Raw genomic sequence first — 15,477 nt, 5'->3', positions numbered from 1 at the left:
AGTTGTAGAAAGTTGTTGTGAAATGTAGCAAGTTGTAAGTTATGTTTAGAAAAGTTCGCATGTTCCTCCAGAAAATTCTATATTTCCTACTTTAATAAAAGGTAAGTAAAAAAGACTCTACAATCCTTTCTATGAGTACTAAATGGACACAAGTTATATAAGACGCAGAGTAAATAAACAATCAATTGTGCGCATCTGCCCTGAGGTGGAAAACACACATTCCATTGTTTGTTTGATCATTGTGGTATATAACCCTAGTGTATTCACTTATTACTCATGGAGTTAATTGCAATAGTTCCTTTATATTCAATAAAAAGATTCTTTAAGAAAACCCTTATTTCTTATAATAAAATGGTGACCGCAGTGATTTCTTCTATAATCACTTAGTTTATACTGGACATATATAATCTAATCTCGAATAGATAGTTAATTGTATGAATCTGCCCTAACCCCACAACCAAACAAGGAACAGGACGTAAGGCGGAAAGCACACATCCAACTACCTATTGGGTATTAATGATATATAACCATGATGTATAAATGAAGGTATTATAGAGTTAATCACTTAAGGTCCTTTAAGTTTATACTGGTTTAATAAAATGGATTAAACCCTTTACTAGGAAGTTTCTAGTTTTGAATACCAAAAGTTCTGATTTGAAAGGTATGATTTGAACTAGAAAGTTGTGCATTGACTTTGTGTCCTATGACTTGACCCATACCTGGTACTCTTATGATGACTTAATGTCTACGAAACATATATATATATATATATATATATATATATATATATATATATATATATATATATAATCGAATAGATAATAGAGTGGGTGAATTTGTTCCAAGCCCACAACCAAACAAGGAACAGGAAGTGAAGCGGAGAGCACACATCCTATTATCTGTCGGATCCTATTGATATATATATATATATATATATATATATATATATATATATATATATATCCTTTGATGTATACATTAAGGAATCATAATATTAGCATTTGGGTCCCCTTCTACTAAACATTTATGTTACAAATAAGTTATGTAAATCTATATAAATAATATCGATTTAATATATTGATATCACCTTGTGCCTGCTAACCTGGTACGTGCAATCGTACTAGTGTCAACGCAAACCCGGAAAGATATATTATTAAGGTTTATCACCTCGTGCCTGCTAACACAGGTACGTGTAATCGTATAAGTGTTAACGCAGATCCGAAAAGATATATTATTATGTTTTATCACCTCATGCCTGCTAACACAGGTACGTGTAATCGTACAAGTGTTAACGCAGGCCTGGAAAGATATATTATTATGTTTTATCACCTCATGCCTGCTAACACAGGTACGTGTAATCGTACAAGTATTAATGCAGATCTGGAAAGATATATTAACGTGTTTTTCCCGGTACTTTGTTATAGTATGTTCCTCTCTGTACTTGATATAGTATGTCTATCTCTGTACTTGTTATAGTATGTTTATCTCTGTACTTGTTATAGTATGTCTATCTCTGTTTCCCTTTATTATGTATTCTCTTATGTTATCGTGTATTGTATCTAATATGAACTCAACCTCTAACTATACCCATTATAGTTTACTAGTATGTTTACTTGAACTATTATTGAAAACACTCATTTTACTACCAAGTTATACTTGTACCTTAAAAAAATAGAGTTTTGTTAAACTGTAAAGCAACATTTTGAAAGATGTTTATGACAAACAATTATACAATTATCATTGTTTTCAACTTGTATCCCCCCCCCCCCTTTAAAAGCATTTAAAACAGTTAAAAGATTCATTACGGGGTATGAACTCACCTGATGTGGGTGATTCAACGAATACTTGCGTAAGGATGAGAAGTTCCACGAATGAAGTCCCGAGACACAAATAGTCCTAAATCATATATTGGCATGAATATAGTGTTTATAAGCAACTATATGAAAGGAAACACCTTCCGGGACTAGGAAACACTTTGACCAAGTGTTGGAATCACATGTGATTGGACTAAGGTGGGTGTAATGATTCTAACATGAGTTTACTACCATGGTTTTACAGCCCAAAGGATTTTATGGCCGTAAACTCATGGTCAAACATGCATAAGTGTTGGTTTGGAGGCTAGGGAAGCTTGAGGGACTTTTGCTCTATACAAGGATGAGAGAGACCAACTCAATGGAGTGTGTTGAGGTGTTTACGGCCAAGGGAGTTTACTCCTAGCCGTAAACTCTCTAAAGGGTCACATTTAAGGTCTTTAAGGTAGGGAGTATCCAGGGTTTAAGTGTTCTAAGGTTTAGCAAGAGCCAAGATGTGTTTAAGGTCCAAGACTTGACCATAATTGGAGTTTACGGCCAAGGTGTTTACTCTTGGGTGGTAAACTCTCTAAATGATGTGTTTGGTGATGGTTCAAGTTCTTACAAAGCCCATGGGAGTGTCCTAGCCTCAAATCCAAGCCTTAGGAAGAGTTTAGGGCTCAAATGGCACTCTTATAGGGGTTTACGGCCATGGGAGATGGCTTGGCCGTAAACTCCTTTTGGTCTTGCATTCTTGATGTTTTCAAGGTCCTAAGCATGAGTCTTAACTAGATATGAAGTGTAGGAAAGAGTACTTACGATATAGGATCTTGAAATGGTTGATATTGGCCAAGAACACTAGTGTGTGTTCTTGGTGTTCTTGGTGAAACTTGAAGATCTATGAAAACATGATTTCCATGGATGAAAACAAAGAGTGTAACTAGGAGATGAAGTGTAACAACAAATCAAGGAAAGAGCACTTACAATTTTGATGATCTAAGATGATGAAATCGATGATACTTGAGAGGATTTAGAAGTGTTCTTGAGGAGGAAGTTGAAGAATGAAGAAAATTGAAGAATATGAGCCTATATAGGGGAGCTTACGACCCTCCTTGAGTTTACGGCTGTAAACTCAAGTGCTTGAGGCCGTGAACTCTTCTTGATGAGGTTAAGGCTGGATTAGTTCAACAGTGTCTCTAGCAGGTACTTCCTAGCACTTATTCCTTAAGTGTACTAGGCTCAATCTCCTTAGAATGACCTTCAACAATGCTAGAACTCCTTACCAATGAGTTTGACACTCAGTTGAGTTGACTGACTGAGCTTATAAAGCAAAAAATTTCAGGTTGTCACACCGACCATACCCCCAGCCTATATATACGTGACTCCTACCTTCATTTACACTTTTCTGGCCGAAAACTCCCCCATCCTCTCTCTAACCTCTCAACCTCAAAAAAATACCCTCTTTCCTTCCGAAAATCATCAAGAATCACCTTTGAGTGTTATTGTGGAGCATCTAAAACACGTTTTTCATCGAATCCAGTATTATTGTTCTTGAGTTCATGGTCGTGAACCCTTCGAATCTTCATATTTCACCAAGAACAAGTCGTGAACCCTTCAAACCTTCAAAGGTCGTAAACCCTTCAAAGGCAGTAAACTGTTCACGGCCGAGAACAGTTCACAGCCGCAAACTTTCCCAAGTCGTGAACTTGGCTGAAAACCTGCTTTTACGGATTCAATCGAGTCCCGGTAACTTTCCTAAACCATAAAGCAAGTGTTTTTCCAACATTATAATTAATGGTTTCGCTAATAAAATGCATATATGTATTTAATTGTTATTGGGATCCCGTTAAGTGCCGCGTACATCAACCCGAGGGTCTTCATTTCCAGTTTCGTTGTCCGACACTTTCACACAACTAAATGTGAGTTCATACCCCTACGCTTTTGTTATTTTAACGTTTTCATGGGGAGAATACAAGCCAATCACAAATAGTTTTGTGAACTTTAAACACAAAATTTCAAACATGATTAAAACTTATGCAATTAACACAACCAAAAGATCACCACATTTTATGAAATGTTTAAATATCTTATCCTTTTTGTAACATGCTGAACATAAGGGAAGTTTTCAGCTCACAGATGTAATTGCATAGTTTTCAGAACAATACATGAATCGAGTACTTAACATGCATGCAAACTATAATAGGTATAATTTGGTACTTCAATTTACAATTTCACAATTTCAGAGTTTATACATTATCAAACATATAAAATATGGTAGAATTAGTTTATGGTATATATTACTATCTTTCCGATAACTAGAGTACATGACTAAATAATTATTTAAATATAATTATTTTTACTCTACAAGACATACATTCATATTCAAATACAATAGAACAACACAAAGCTACACGTAAACTAGTTAATACAGGATTATGAGACAACTCTTCGATTGTACCTTTTGGGGTACAGGTTAAATCCTATCTTTTAGTGTAACCAGAGTCTCCTGGAGGGAGAGCGTGTGATTTGTGAATAGATCTATTCAGAACTGACAATCTCACACCTAAACTGCTAGCTACAGTTAGGCAGGCATGCCTGGGGTGACAAATATCATACCGTCTGACGCCTGAAGTACGTCGTAGAGGTCATCAGTCATATCAAGCATGGTTATACGAATCACAATAGTATAAACTAACCTTTTGTTTACGGGATTTCATTCTTCTTTAGTTTTATTTTCATTAATAGAGCTACTACATACTACAACTGAAGGGTTTCAGGGATTCAATACATGGTTTTATTTTAAGTAATAAAACTATTATACATTACTGGTGGTAACCAATGTTTTCAAACAGAATATTATACACATTACTGGTGGTAGCCAGGATTTTCATACAAAGGGTTTCATTCAGAACAACATTATAAAATACAACTGGTGGTAATCCAGGCATTCGAACTAATACTTTATGGAACACAGTAACAAACACATATGTTAGAAAATATTAGATTTTCTTGGAAAGCATACAAACATTCTTTTACAGATTCAAATGCAAGTTTACATTCAAAAACATTTTCTTATGAACTCATCAGCTTTAATGTTGATACTCTTTTCAAAACTGCTTGTATTCTCAGGAAATCAGTAGACAGGTACTCCTGCAGCTTTTGAGAAGACGGGGTGTATAGAGTCACATCTTTTATATTTTTGCTATACTTTTGGTGTATACAAATTATGTATCAAACAGATGTAAATATTTTACTTATTCAATGTAATGGTTGTGTTTACTTTGATTACTATGATGCAATTGTTGTGATACTATACATGACGTCCTCCACCGCCGAACGTTTCCGCCGTTTCGGTTTGGGGTGTGACACTTAAGGATTTGACCTTGCTTCCTTGTGTTATCCTTTAGTGCAACCAAGTAGAGAAAATATGATTTGCTTAAATCATGCACGACAGCAATTTAACACACCAACCAAAATCCAGGAGCTGATATAAAAACTTGTTATTGAGTCAAAACATTCCGGTAATGAAGAATAGTGGTATGCTGACCAGCCAAGGCGTGTCAAAGAAGTCAGTTTAGGGGTGAGCATTTGGACCTGTGGACTAAACCTGGACATTTTTTGGACCCCTGATGCGGTTCTCGGTTAGTCCGATTCTTTTACCGATTTGGTTTGTCCATTTCTGGGTAAAAACCAGTTTTGGACCCGATTATAAAAAAAAATCTTTAAACAAGCATATCTCATCCGTTTTAAGTTTTATTGGCATGCAGTTTTTTCCAACATGTAATTTAGAGTTTGTAGATGAATTTAGACTATAAATTTGTCGTTTTTTGTGTTGTATTCAATGAATTACAATCCTTCAAAGTTGAGATGTCAAAGCTGAAATATTTCAGTTTTTTAGCTATTATTTAAAACTTTTGTATTATGTGAAAATCATTAAACAAGCATATATCATTCATTTTAAGTCGGATTGGCATGCGGTTTTTTTCAACATGTGATTTAGAGTTTGAAGATGAGTTTAGGCTATAATTTTGCCGTTTATGGTGTTATATTCAATGAGCTACAATCCTTCAAAGTTGGGATATCAAAGCTGAAATATTTCAGCTTTTCAGCTATTTTTTAAAACTTTTGTATTCTGTGAAAATCTTTAAACAAGTATATCGCATTCATTTTAAGTCAGATTAGCATAAGGTGTTTTCTAACGTGTAATTTAGAGTTTGTAGATGAGTTTACACTATAATTTTGTCATTTTTTGTGTTAAGTTCAATAAATTACAATCATTTAAAGTTGAGATATCAAAGCTGAAATATTTCAGCTATTTTTAGACTATATTATTTTTTATTTAATACTAACAACATTTCTATTTTGTTTTTATGTAGAGATAGCACAAGCTTTAAATATGTTAGATTCAGATGACAAAGATATGGAAAAGATGCCAATGAAAGATTAGATTATGACGTTTGTTAGTTGCATTGATTTTAAAGTTTAAACTATAATTTTTATGTTGCGGTAGTTACTTGTGTATGTTTGTGTTAAGAATCTTAACTTTTGATTTAAATGTTAGTTGCTTTTATTTGGAAAATTAATTTTGTAAATTATAATATTATAGAAAAAGTTAGATAGTTATGCATGAAATATGATAAAGTCAAACACATATTCATTTAACGTATTTAACTGATAAACGTATTCATTTTAACGAGTTGTAACGTATCAAACCCAAAATCATATTTTTTTAACGAGTTGTATCAACTCAAAAACTCGTTTTAACAAGTTGTATCGTATGCTTGTAAAGTTGTACCGGTCCAAGAACGAGAAAACCCTGACCTAGACTTGGACCTGATAAGCCTTGTCCGGTCTGGTCCACGATCTACAATATTTTTCAAAATCGGTCGAGTCCAATAGTTGGCCAGGTTCGGTCTGGTCTGGTCCAAGTCACCCCTAAGTTAGTTCACATCATCTAGAAGCCCAAATTTCTGAATTAACGAAAGCAGTTTGTTGTCGAAAAAAGAAAAAGGAGTTACATCTGCAAAAAAGTCATGTGGAATCTACCTGAAAACTGAACATCCCACTGACATATGTCCTCTACTGCAAGAGGATGTTGCTCCAGTAAAAGCTGTTGGAGGTTACCAGCAGAAAAATTTTAATCAACCTCTAAAATTTTAGCAGAACAATAATTATTAGCAAAAACAACAATTTCAACACCCTCCTAGATTTCAGCAGCAGAATTGTCAGAATCAGCACCAACAGAATATTCAACATCAGAGTTTTCAGCAACAGCCTTCGAATCAGCAATATGGCAACTCCCGCTAGCTTTAGAAGATATCGTTAAAATCATAGCCACCATCACTCATGCGTTCCAGAACAAAACCAAAGCAAGCATCAGAAATCTGGAACAACAGGTGTCTCAGCTTCCCACTTCTATGAGTCGATTGGGGTCTCAAGGTAAACTACCAGAGCAAACCGAAAATAACCCGAAGTATAATATGAATGCGATTACCTTGAGAAGTAGAAGAATTACGAAGGTCAGAGTGAACCAGAAAAGGAGGAAGGTGAAAAGCATAATGTGAACGTGATTATCTTGAGAAGTAGGAAGAATTTTGAAGATTGAGTGCAGTTATCATACAAATTAGTAGTTTTCAATATCAGCCTAGATAGAACACATCTTAAATAACCAGGTTTATATTGATTGCATAATTAAAAAAGTCGTAGCATAACTGAATTCACTTTTTATTATTGAATTTTCTTTATTTTATTTCATTGTTATTTTAGTTTTATTTAATAATCAAAAACCCCTCATTTTTATATTTTATGTTTAATGACTAGTGTGTATCTTACTCAAAAGTCATTTACCATTAGGTTGTGTCCATAAAGATTCAACTCTCCTTCACTGTGTTATTCTTTTAGTGCAACCAAGCAATGATAATTTATTTGTTTAAGACGTTCGCGACAGCATCTTAACAGTATAACATGTTATACCTTATATAGCTTTTGGAAAAACAAAATCTCAAAAATTATTACATTTTTGGAGTTGTTGGCAACTTAAATTTGTAATAGTGTCTTACTTAAAAATGATCTAAACCCTCCTAATAAACACTCAATCATCTTCCAAAGAGACTATTGCTCATCTTCAAAAAAGACGCATGTTCAACTATAAAATTAAAACTCGTTTATTTTTAAAATAAAACTACATCTAAGAAGCTAGAAGTAGTCCCTAAAACACTCTTTCATTGTTAGAACACTCTATGGCCTTTAAGTCGGAACAATTAAATACCCATTCGTTAATACATACATAAGTGCATACTATAACACGTAAAAAGAAGCTCTCGGTGGATAAATGCACAATCTTCTCATTTTAACCCATTAAGCCCATTTTTAGGGATCAAGTCAATTAAATCCTCCACTCATTAAATCTATTTAGTAAAGAGAGCTGATATTTTGGTTTAACTTTTTTATCTATCCACTTAAAAAATATTATGTTTTCCTTTTATGCCCTTTGAAAACCACCGGTTATTGAAACCCTCTAATTGTGATTTATTTACTAGTTAACTTGATTTTGTCTCAGTTTTTAGTTTTAACCTTTATATATTTTTGTAAACCCATTTTGTTTTCCCAACCGGCCAATTACATCCTTTTTTGGTTTTCTTTTTACTTTACCTTCTATTTATTTTAATTCTGATATTTTTATATTAATATACAAATAATACCAAATTAGAATAAAACAAAAAAATATAAATAAAAAAAATAAAACAAAAGAATAAAAGTAAAATAAATAATATAAATCGAAGGATGGGAAACCCAAAATCAAGGAGTAGGTTTCCAAACAAAATATGTAAAATAAAAATCTAGGAAAAAATCAATTTAAAGGTCGAAATAAATTTACTGGATCTATATGAAGAAGATTTTGATAAGGATAATTTTCAAAAGGGCATAAAAGGAAAACTATAACCTTTTTAAGTGGATGAAGAAAAAAACCATGGGACAAATATATTTTTTTAAACTAAAACCACATTGTTATTTCAAGACTTTATAGTATAAACTTTGATTTATAATGAGAAACAAGACATAAAAACTACACTTTAGTCCCTATGCTTATACGAAAATTACGCATTGGGTTTCTAACTTAAAATTTCACCCTTAAATATAACTTTGCAACACTTTTCTTCTCTATCTAACTTCATCCGTTAATCTCACATATAAAATGACATTTTTACCCTTTATCCGACCCCACAAGTTACAAATCACCATTCATAATCAGTATCCCAATCGATCATTCAACGATGTCCTCCCATCACCCGATTGACCTTAAGACACAAACACAAACACAAACATCAAACATCACAAATTAAAACTAAATTAAACCAAATTAGTTATTCACAAGAATTTATTTATTTATTTACCTTCTGGAGGCACCCAAGATTCATAATCACCTTCACTATTCAAAAACGAAGGCTTCTCAGGACCAATCACCTTTTTCTTTTTCCCCTTTTTCTTCACCGCCTCTTGTTCATCATCCGCTGCTTGAATCCCTCTCGTGTGCTTCAACAACAACGCCACAGCGTCTTCCGCCGCAATGTCTACTCCGGAACCGGAATTGGAATTGGAATCGGAATTGGAATCACATTCCGCCTTTTCAACCGCAACTTGTTTCCTCTTTCGTATAATCAAACCAGGTGCTGCGTTTTCAAGTCCCGTGTCCTCCTCTTTCTGCCCCAACACCTCCTTTCTGTCTTTATAGTCAACAAAATCATCCGATTCCGATTCCACCACAACCGCCACGTCAGCGACCTTTTTTGTTTCTTTTTTCTCTACAGCCCCGAGCCATTGTGGCTTATGAACAGTATATACACTAGCTTTGACTTCTTCTTTGACTTGTGAAGGATCTTTTGTGGTGACATCAGCGGTTTCTTGTTTTGGTTTTGTGGTGACATCAGCAGAAGATGAATTTTGTTTTTGTGTTTTTACTTCTACTTTCGTTGCAACTTGTGGTTTTGAAATGTTTTGTTTTTCTTCTTCATGTCCAACAGATTGTCTTCTTCTAGAAGCTTCCCCCGTGGGGTCCGCTATTTTTAACAGGTATACAATTCGTTCTAGTTCTGATTGTAATGTGTCGAGTTCTTTCTGGAGTGAGTTTGTTTTGTCATGGACTATACAATAAGACAAAAGAAAATTAGTTAAATTACTAAAATGCCCTTGTCATGATGGGACTGGACAAGCTTTCTACGCCTATTTTCAATGATGAGGATAGGGGCATTAATGTCTTTTTCCAGAAACATAAGATCGTAGGCGAAGTTCATGTCCCAAATTTTTTAAAAAATTGAAATTACTAAAATACCCCACATGATAGGACAGGACAAGCTTTCTAGGCCTATTTTCAATGATGAGGATAAGGGCATTAACGTCTTTTTCCAGAAACATAAGATCGTAGGCCTATGTTCAATGATGAGGATGAGGGCATTAACGTCTTTTTTCACAAAAGTAAGATCAAAGCCGATATTCCCGTCCCATGATTGTTATAAATTGAATTTTGTTGCACTGATATCAGTAACAGAGTCAGTACCAGTCCTACGCATGTCAAACACAGTCTTGTCTTGTCAGTGCCTGTCCCACCTTTTTAGGTGGGACAAAAAAGCTGACATCAGTCTGAGTCTTAGTCCAATAAATGTCAAACACCGTTTTTTCCAAATCAAAGATTCAAAGCCAACAAAAGAACTCTACAAACCTAATTGAGAGGAGAGTCCAGACATGAACGCATCCAGCTCATCACCAGTTTCTGCCACCTCATCATTCTCAAGAATCAATCTATTTTTCTCATCAAGAATCGATTTTTTCTTTTCTTCAATTTGTTTATCGATTGCATCTTTTTTGTCTAAAAGAGAATCTGCTGTTTCAATTGCTTGACCTTCTGCACCTTTTTGTTTTGATGGCTTCTTTCTTGTTCGATCATAGAAGTCATCTTCATCACTGCCATATCATGTTATTCTCATTCAATCAACTCAGGGGTAAAAATGGAAAAAAAAAATAATAAAATATAAATACCTCATGTATTCATCTTCATCATCTTCAGGTGCTCCTTTTTTCTTACCATGCACCCTACCAACACGTGCACCCATACTTTCACGGATACTTTCATTCAGAGTTTCCTCCAAATTTTCAAGCTCTTCTGCCACCTAAGCAATTTCATTAAAAAATTAATAATATTAATATATAATATTAAATTATTAATCCATCATACCTGAGACATTCTCTGTTCATTACGAGCAATTTGAGTTTGTTGCCCTTGTGTTAAACCACCTTGTGCAATGTCCTTTGCACGTATTGCATCTATTTCTTTTTTCATATTAGCAATCTGAATTCCATTCATGAAGTTTAGTTAAAGAAAAGAAAAGGGTAGTTTTGGTAATTTACAATGTTAGTGAAAGAAAAAAAAAAAAGGATTATACTTGCCTTTTCAAGCCTCTTCAAAACTTTCTCACGGGTTTTCTCTTGTTTCTCTGTAAGTTGTCCCTTGAATGTTTGCCATGTTATTTCTTCAAGATCATCCTTAAATACAGTTTCCATTTTTAGTTATAATGATATTTTTGAGACAAATCCACATCTGTTTTTAGTTCAAAATAATAACAACCTCGTTTTCTTCAATTGCATCTTCATCCATGCCCCATGAAATACCATCTGCAAGTGCTGCTTCTCTTTTTGCTCTTAGAAGTGAAGCTTCCATGTCACGTTTCTCTTGTCGAATTTTAAGATGTTTAACACTTTGTAAGTCTTTTTCCTTTTAAAATAAACAAGAAACATTTAATGAATTTCTATAAGAAGAATGCAATGAAATGAAAATATGCTTCAAGTGAATGAGATAGTTGAAGGGTCTTACTGGAGGCATTAAGTCAGTTGGTCCTTGAAATATGTACAATCGAGTTGAACTGTATACAAAGAAGAAGAAAAAAAGTAAGAATATGTAATGATTAATGAATCCAAATAAGTGACATAAAATGATAAAGGAATAGCATAAAAATGCAAGAGCTTACTGGCCAAATCGAAGAACATCACCAACATGGAGCTCCACATAAACCTTTTGCTTCACCTGATTAGTGAAAAGGGATAACAATATTAACGTATAAAGATTAAAATGCACATCATACAATCTACAATAGTTAGTTGTATTGATATATGAAGTTGAAAACTTGAAATGGAAGTTTAAGTACCTGGTTCTTGTTTATGAAAGTTCCATGTGTACTACTAAGATCATAGATGAAAGCACCACCAGATTTGTTGAACTGGAGAACTAGCATAGAAGAAAGTATGTGATTAAGTTGATATTATCAAAGATCATAACGATTTGATTTCTTAATTGAGGATTGAAAAGAACAAATATAAGAGCAACAGGGTGCAGGGAGAATGGATCTGTTGTATCAGGGAGGATAAACGCTGATGCTTACCAGCATGAAATCGAGATATGGTTGGATGCTCAAGGATAAAATCACAAAGATCTACTCTCCCGAACATGTAAGCTCCCTTCTCATACCTAGTCAATAACAAAAAAATGTAACTCAGCAAAATCAAAATCAAACACAGAGCAAGGATTTGAATGCAACTATAACACGTTCGCACACAGGATCTTGAGAATGAATCTGATCCATAATGCGAAGCCACTGTTACACTGATTAAGCCATAAAAAGGAGATAGAACAACAGCTGTGACATTCTCAGTAAAGTTATAGTTTCTCAATATGAACTGGCTTGCAAGCTATTGCGATTAGGTTTATTATGCTGAAAGTGACTACAAGTTGTTAATTCAAAACGTTGTGAACAGCTTACGCTTCGAATTGATCCAATGATAGAGCCATCTAGGATACTTACACATCAAACTGATCAATTATAGAGCCATCTTTAAGAACTTCAAGGAAGAAATTGTGGCAGGGAGGTTCACTCCATGGAGGAATGGTATAAGGAACCGCTACTCCACCACCGACATTGCTTGATGGTTTCTGCTCTTTCTTCTTAGTCTCTGGTAAATTATCCTCTTCACCTGTCGCGGAATTGGCAGGCGCAGAGGCGGCATCATCCTCAGGAAGCGGTGGTTCTGTAGGTTGTACGGATTCCTCTGGTTCGATATTTGGGGGAATAGGTTGAATTGAAGGCGGAGGGCCCATAGGAGTCTTCTTCACATCGTCTACTGTTTTGGTAGGTTTCTCTTTCGATGGAGGTTGATCGGAGTTGGTGGTGGGTGTAGGGTTACGGGGAGGCGGAGGACCCATGTCGGTCGTCATTTTCGGGTTTCGGGCAGCGGAGGAGGTGGCGATGACCAACGTCGTTTAAATAGCTTTAGGCCTCTGTTTCTGTTAGATTTGCATCAAAGCATGGTATCTTGTGCATTAACGGTTGTACTTTAAGTTATATCCTTTTTCTTTAATGAGAAAAGAGAAAATTATAGTTGGTAAAAAAATACCACCTCAAGTCCTTATGAATAATTTTGAACATAGTTGGTCCTTGATAGTTTGAAACATTGTGTCATCATCACTAAATCCTTTCCTATCCCCTTGTTAATTTATGTTTGCTAGTTACTTATACGTGCTTCCATGCAAAGTCAAAATTGTCTTTTCATTTAGGCCTTTTTATATCAGTGTTCACTTGAATATATTAGTTTATAAACATTAAATTGTATATTTCATCTCTCTCCTTCTTTTTTCATTTTCTTCTTTTTCAGTCCTCAAACGTGAAAACCTTAAGTTCCAAATCATGATTTGCTCTTGTGGGAACCCAACAAGAGAGATTGCATCCTAGACTGACTTGAATAATGATTAAAGATTTAGGTGTTGTCGACATAATGGTTCAAAGTGTGAGTTTATTGGTTTGTTTGTCCCACCCATGTGGCATAGGGTTCTAAAAGTCGTCCTTTGTTTACTTCAAGCGAGGAACAAAGTTGAAGAAACACTTGCAAGGATGAAGTGGGTTTTAGTTTTATGTTGGGTTTTCTCACATGTCTTTCTTGCATCAAAATAAAAATTATGGTTTATGAATGTTTTTTTGGTTTTATTCTCCAAGCCTCCTACCCTTCAAGATTTCCTCAACAAATGCTTCTCCAAGCTCCCAAATGCAACTTGATCCACTCACATACGAAGTTTAGGGTTTCTGGACTTGAGGATGAGTAAAGAGGCTGGGGGAATGGATGTTATGTTCTTTATATAGGGCTCAACCCCGAGAATTAGGGTTTTCTCCACTCAGCGCCTACTCGCCGACTCCATCTTACTGACTCGCCGAGTCGGCTACTTAACACGCGACCAAGTCGCGACTCTACTCGCCGAGTCCACCCATGGACTCGCCGAGTCGCTCTTTCCCAATTTACTCTTTTAGCCCTTCACTCTACTCTTGATATTTCATGATGTTACAAATTGGATGTTCACGACCCAAGAAGATCTTGGACCATGAACTCCAAAAACATGGACCAAAGAGTGTTTTTAACACTCCTAAAGCTTTGGACAATTACCTAGGTTTACTCCTACATAAATTAAGGACTTCAACACATCCAAAAACCCCTCTTTTGAGAGCCCTAAGATTGTGCTTGGGCCGTGAACATCAAACTAGGGCACTAAAGTGTGCCTAAGGCCTTCATTTGCTTTAGGTAAAAGTATTGAACCTATCCTACATGTGTGTGAGACTTGAAAGCATCAAAAACGCCCATCCCATGTGAGTTTACAGCAGTAAACTCCAAAGGAATTGGCCTTGGGGCCGTAAACTCCTCAAAGGAGTGTATCTATGCCCTAAACCCTTCCAATAATTAAACCACGAAGTTGGAATACTTCTAGGGATCATTTGGAACCTCAAAACATCAAAGAACATTAAGCCTAGGAGTTCACGGCCGTAAACTCAAGAGTTTACGACTGTAAACTCCTTGTGTGGGGTTATATGGAGAGTAAACTCAAGTATGGGGTCCTTTGGAACCCTAAACCCAAGTGCCTTGTCCCACAACAACTTAGATGCAATCCTTAGGGCTTATAACACTTATATAAAGTGTTTATTATGTTCTAGGATGTCTTAACTTTATCAATTAGTAATTTAAGACTAATTGAGTACATATATGTGTGATTATATGTTCAATAGGATCGTAGTGTGTGTACAAGTCCTCACTTGACACCTAACAATCCTACACCGTTCAGTTCATCCAAACCACCATCTACAGGTGAGTTCATACCCCTAAATGAATATTTTAAATGTTTTTAAATGCTTTAATGGGGGGGGGGGAATACAAGTAGAAAACAGCATGTTATTAAATCACTCATATGTATTTTATAACTGTGTTTTCATCCAGCAGATTTCACATACTACAAAATGTGATGCATGAAATGGTTTTCTATCTTAAAATACCTTGATAACAAAAGTATTAGTTTTGAAATGTTTATTAACATGACATCAAGTCACTCTTAATTATTATTCAAAACTCTTAGATATCTTGCAAAACCATTACCCTTACCTTCTTGAACAACCAATTACCTTCCAGTTAATTATCATAGGGATAGTTAGAAGAAACAAAACATTATTCCTATTACAAGGAACCACACAAGAGTCAGTTCATTCATGAGTCTATACCAGTACATTACCTGATACATGAGTACATATACATATACTTACCTGATACATGAGTACGTTTACATATGCTTACATGATGCATGAACACGCTTACATGAATACTTGTATCT

At 35.0% G+C, this 15,477-nt stretch overlaps 2 protein-coding genes across 2 annotated transcripts in view; one reads left to right on the top strand and one right to left on the bottom strand.

Moving 5' to 3' along the window:
- Window positions 1-6,237, top strand: part of LOC111909875 (uncharacterized) — a 113,533-nt gene extending 107,296 nt beyond the window's left edge. Inside the window, exon 8 of the mRNA XM_052769834.1 lies at window positions 6,167-6,237. Within this exon, the coding sequence (XP_052625794.1) occupies window positions 6,167-6,237 (71 nt within the window). The remainder of the gene's footprint in view (window positions 1-6,166) is intronic.
- Window positions 6,238-8,894: 2,657 nt separating this feature from the next.
- Window positions 8,895-13,137, bottom strand: LOC111909877 (uncharacterized). The gene is made up of 12 exons (XM_023905647.3): window positions 12,641-13,137; window positions 12,221-12,306; window positions 11,987-12,066; window positions 11,810-11,865; window positions 11,656-11,704; window positions 11,410-11,556; window positions 11,232-11,327; window positions 11,020-11,133; window positions 10,824-10,954; window positions 10,507-10,748; window positions 9,185-9,931; window positions 8,895-9,088 (listed from the first exon to the last, which is right to left on the bottom strand). Exons 1-12 carry the CDS (start codon window positions 13,048-13,050, stop codon window positions 9,039-9,041), a joined length of 2,208 nt encoding a protein of 735 aa, XP_023761415.1. The 5' UTR covers window positions 13,051-13,137; the 3' UTR covers window positions 8,895-9,038.
- Between the last annotated feature and the right edge of the window lie 2,340 nt (window positions 13,138-15,477).

Source organism: Lactuca sativa, chromosome 3, assembly GCF_002870075.4.
Source record: "Lactuca sativa cultivar Salinas chromosome 3, Lsat_Salinas_v11, whole genome shotgun sequence".
Classification (NCBI taxonomy): domain Eukaryota; kingdom Viridiplantae; phylum Streptophyta; class Magnoliopsida; order Asterales; family Asteraceae; genus Lactuca; species Lactuca sativa.
This window is presented reverse-complemented; position numbering and strand designations above follow the sequence as displayed.

Bases quoted from the DNA above. Each gene is read 5' to 3' on its own strand.
- LOC111909877 (XM_023905647.3), bottom strand. From the start codon at position 13,050: ATGACGACCGACATGGGTCCTCCGCCTCCCCGTAACCCTACACCCACC. The intron at 12,067-12,220 runs GTAAGCATCAGC...CTTCTATGCTAG, and splicing joins CATATCTCGATTTCATGCTG to TTCTCCAGTTCAACAAATCT. The intron at 11,866-11,986 runs GTACTTAAACTT...TTCACTAATCAG, and splicing joins CTTTCATAAACAAGAACCAG to GTGAAGCAAAAGGTTTATGT.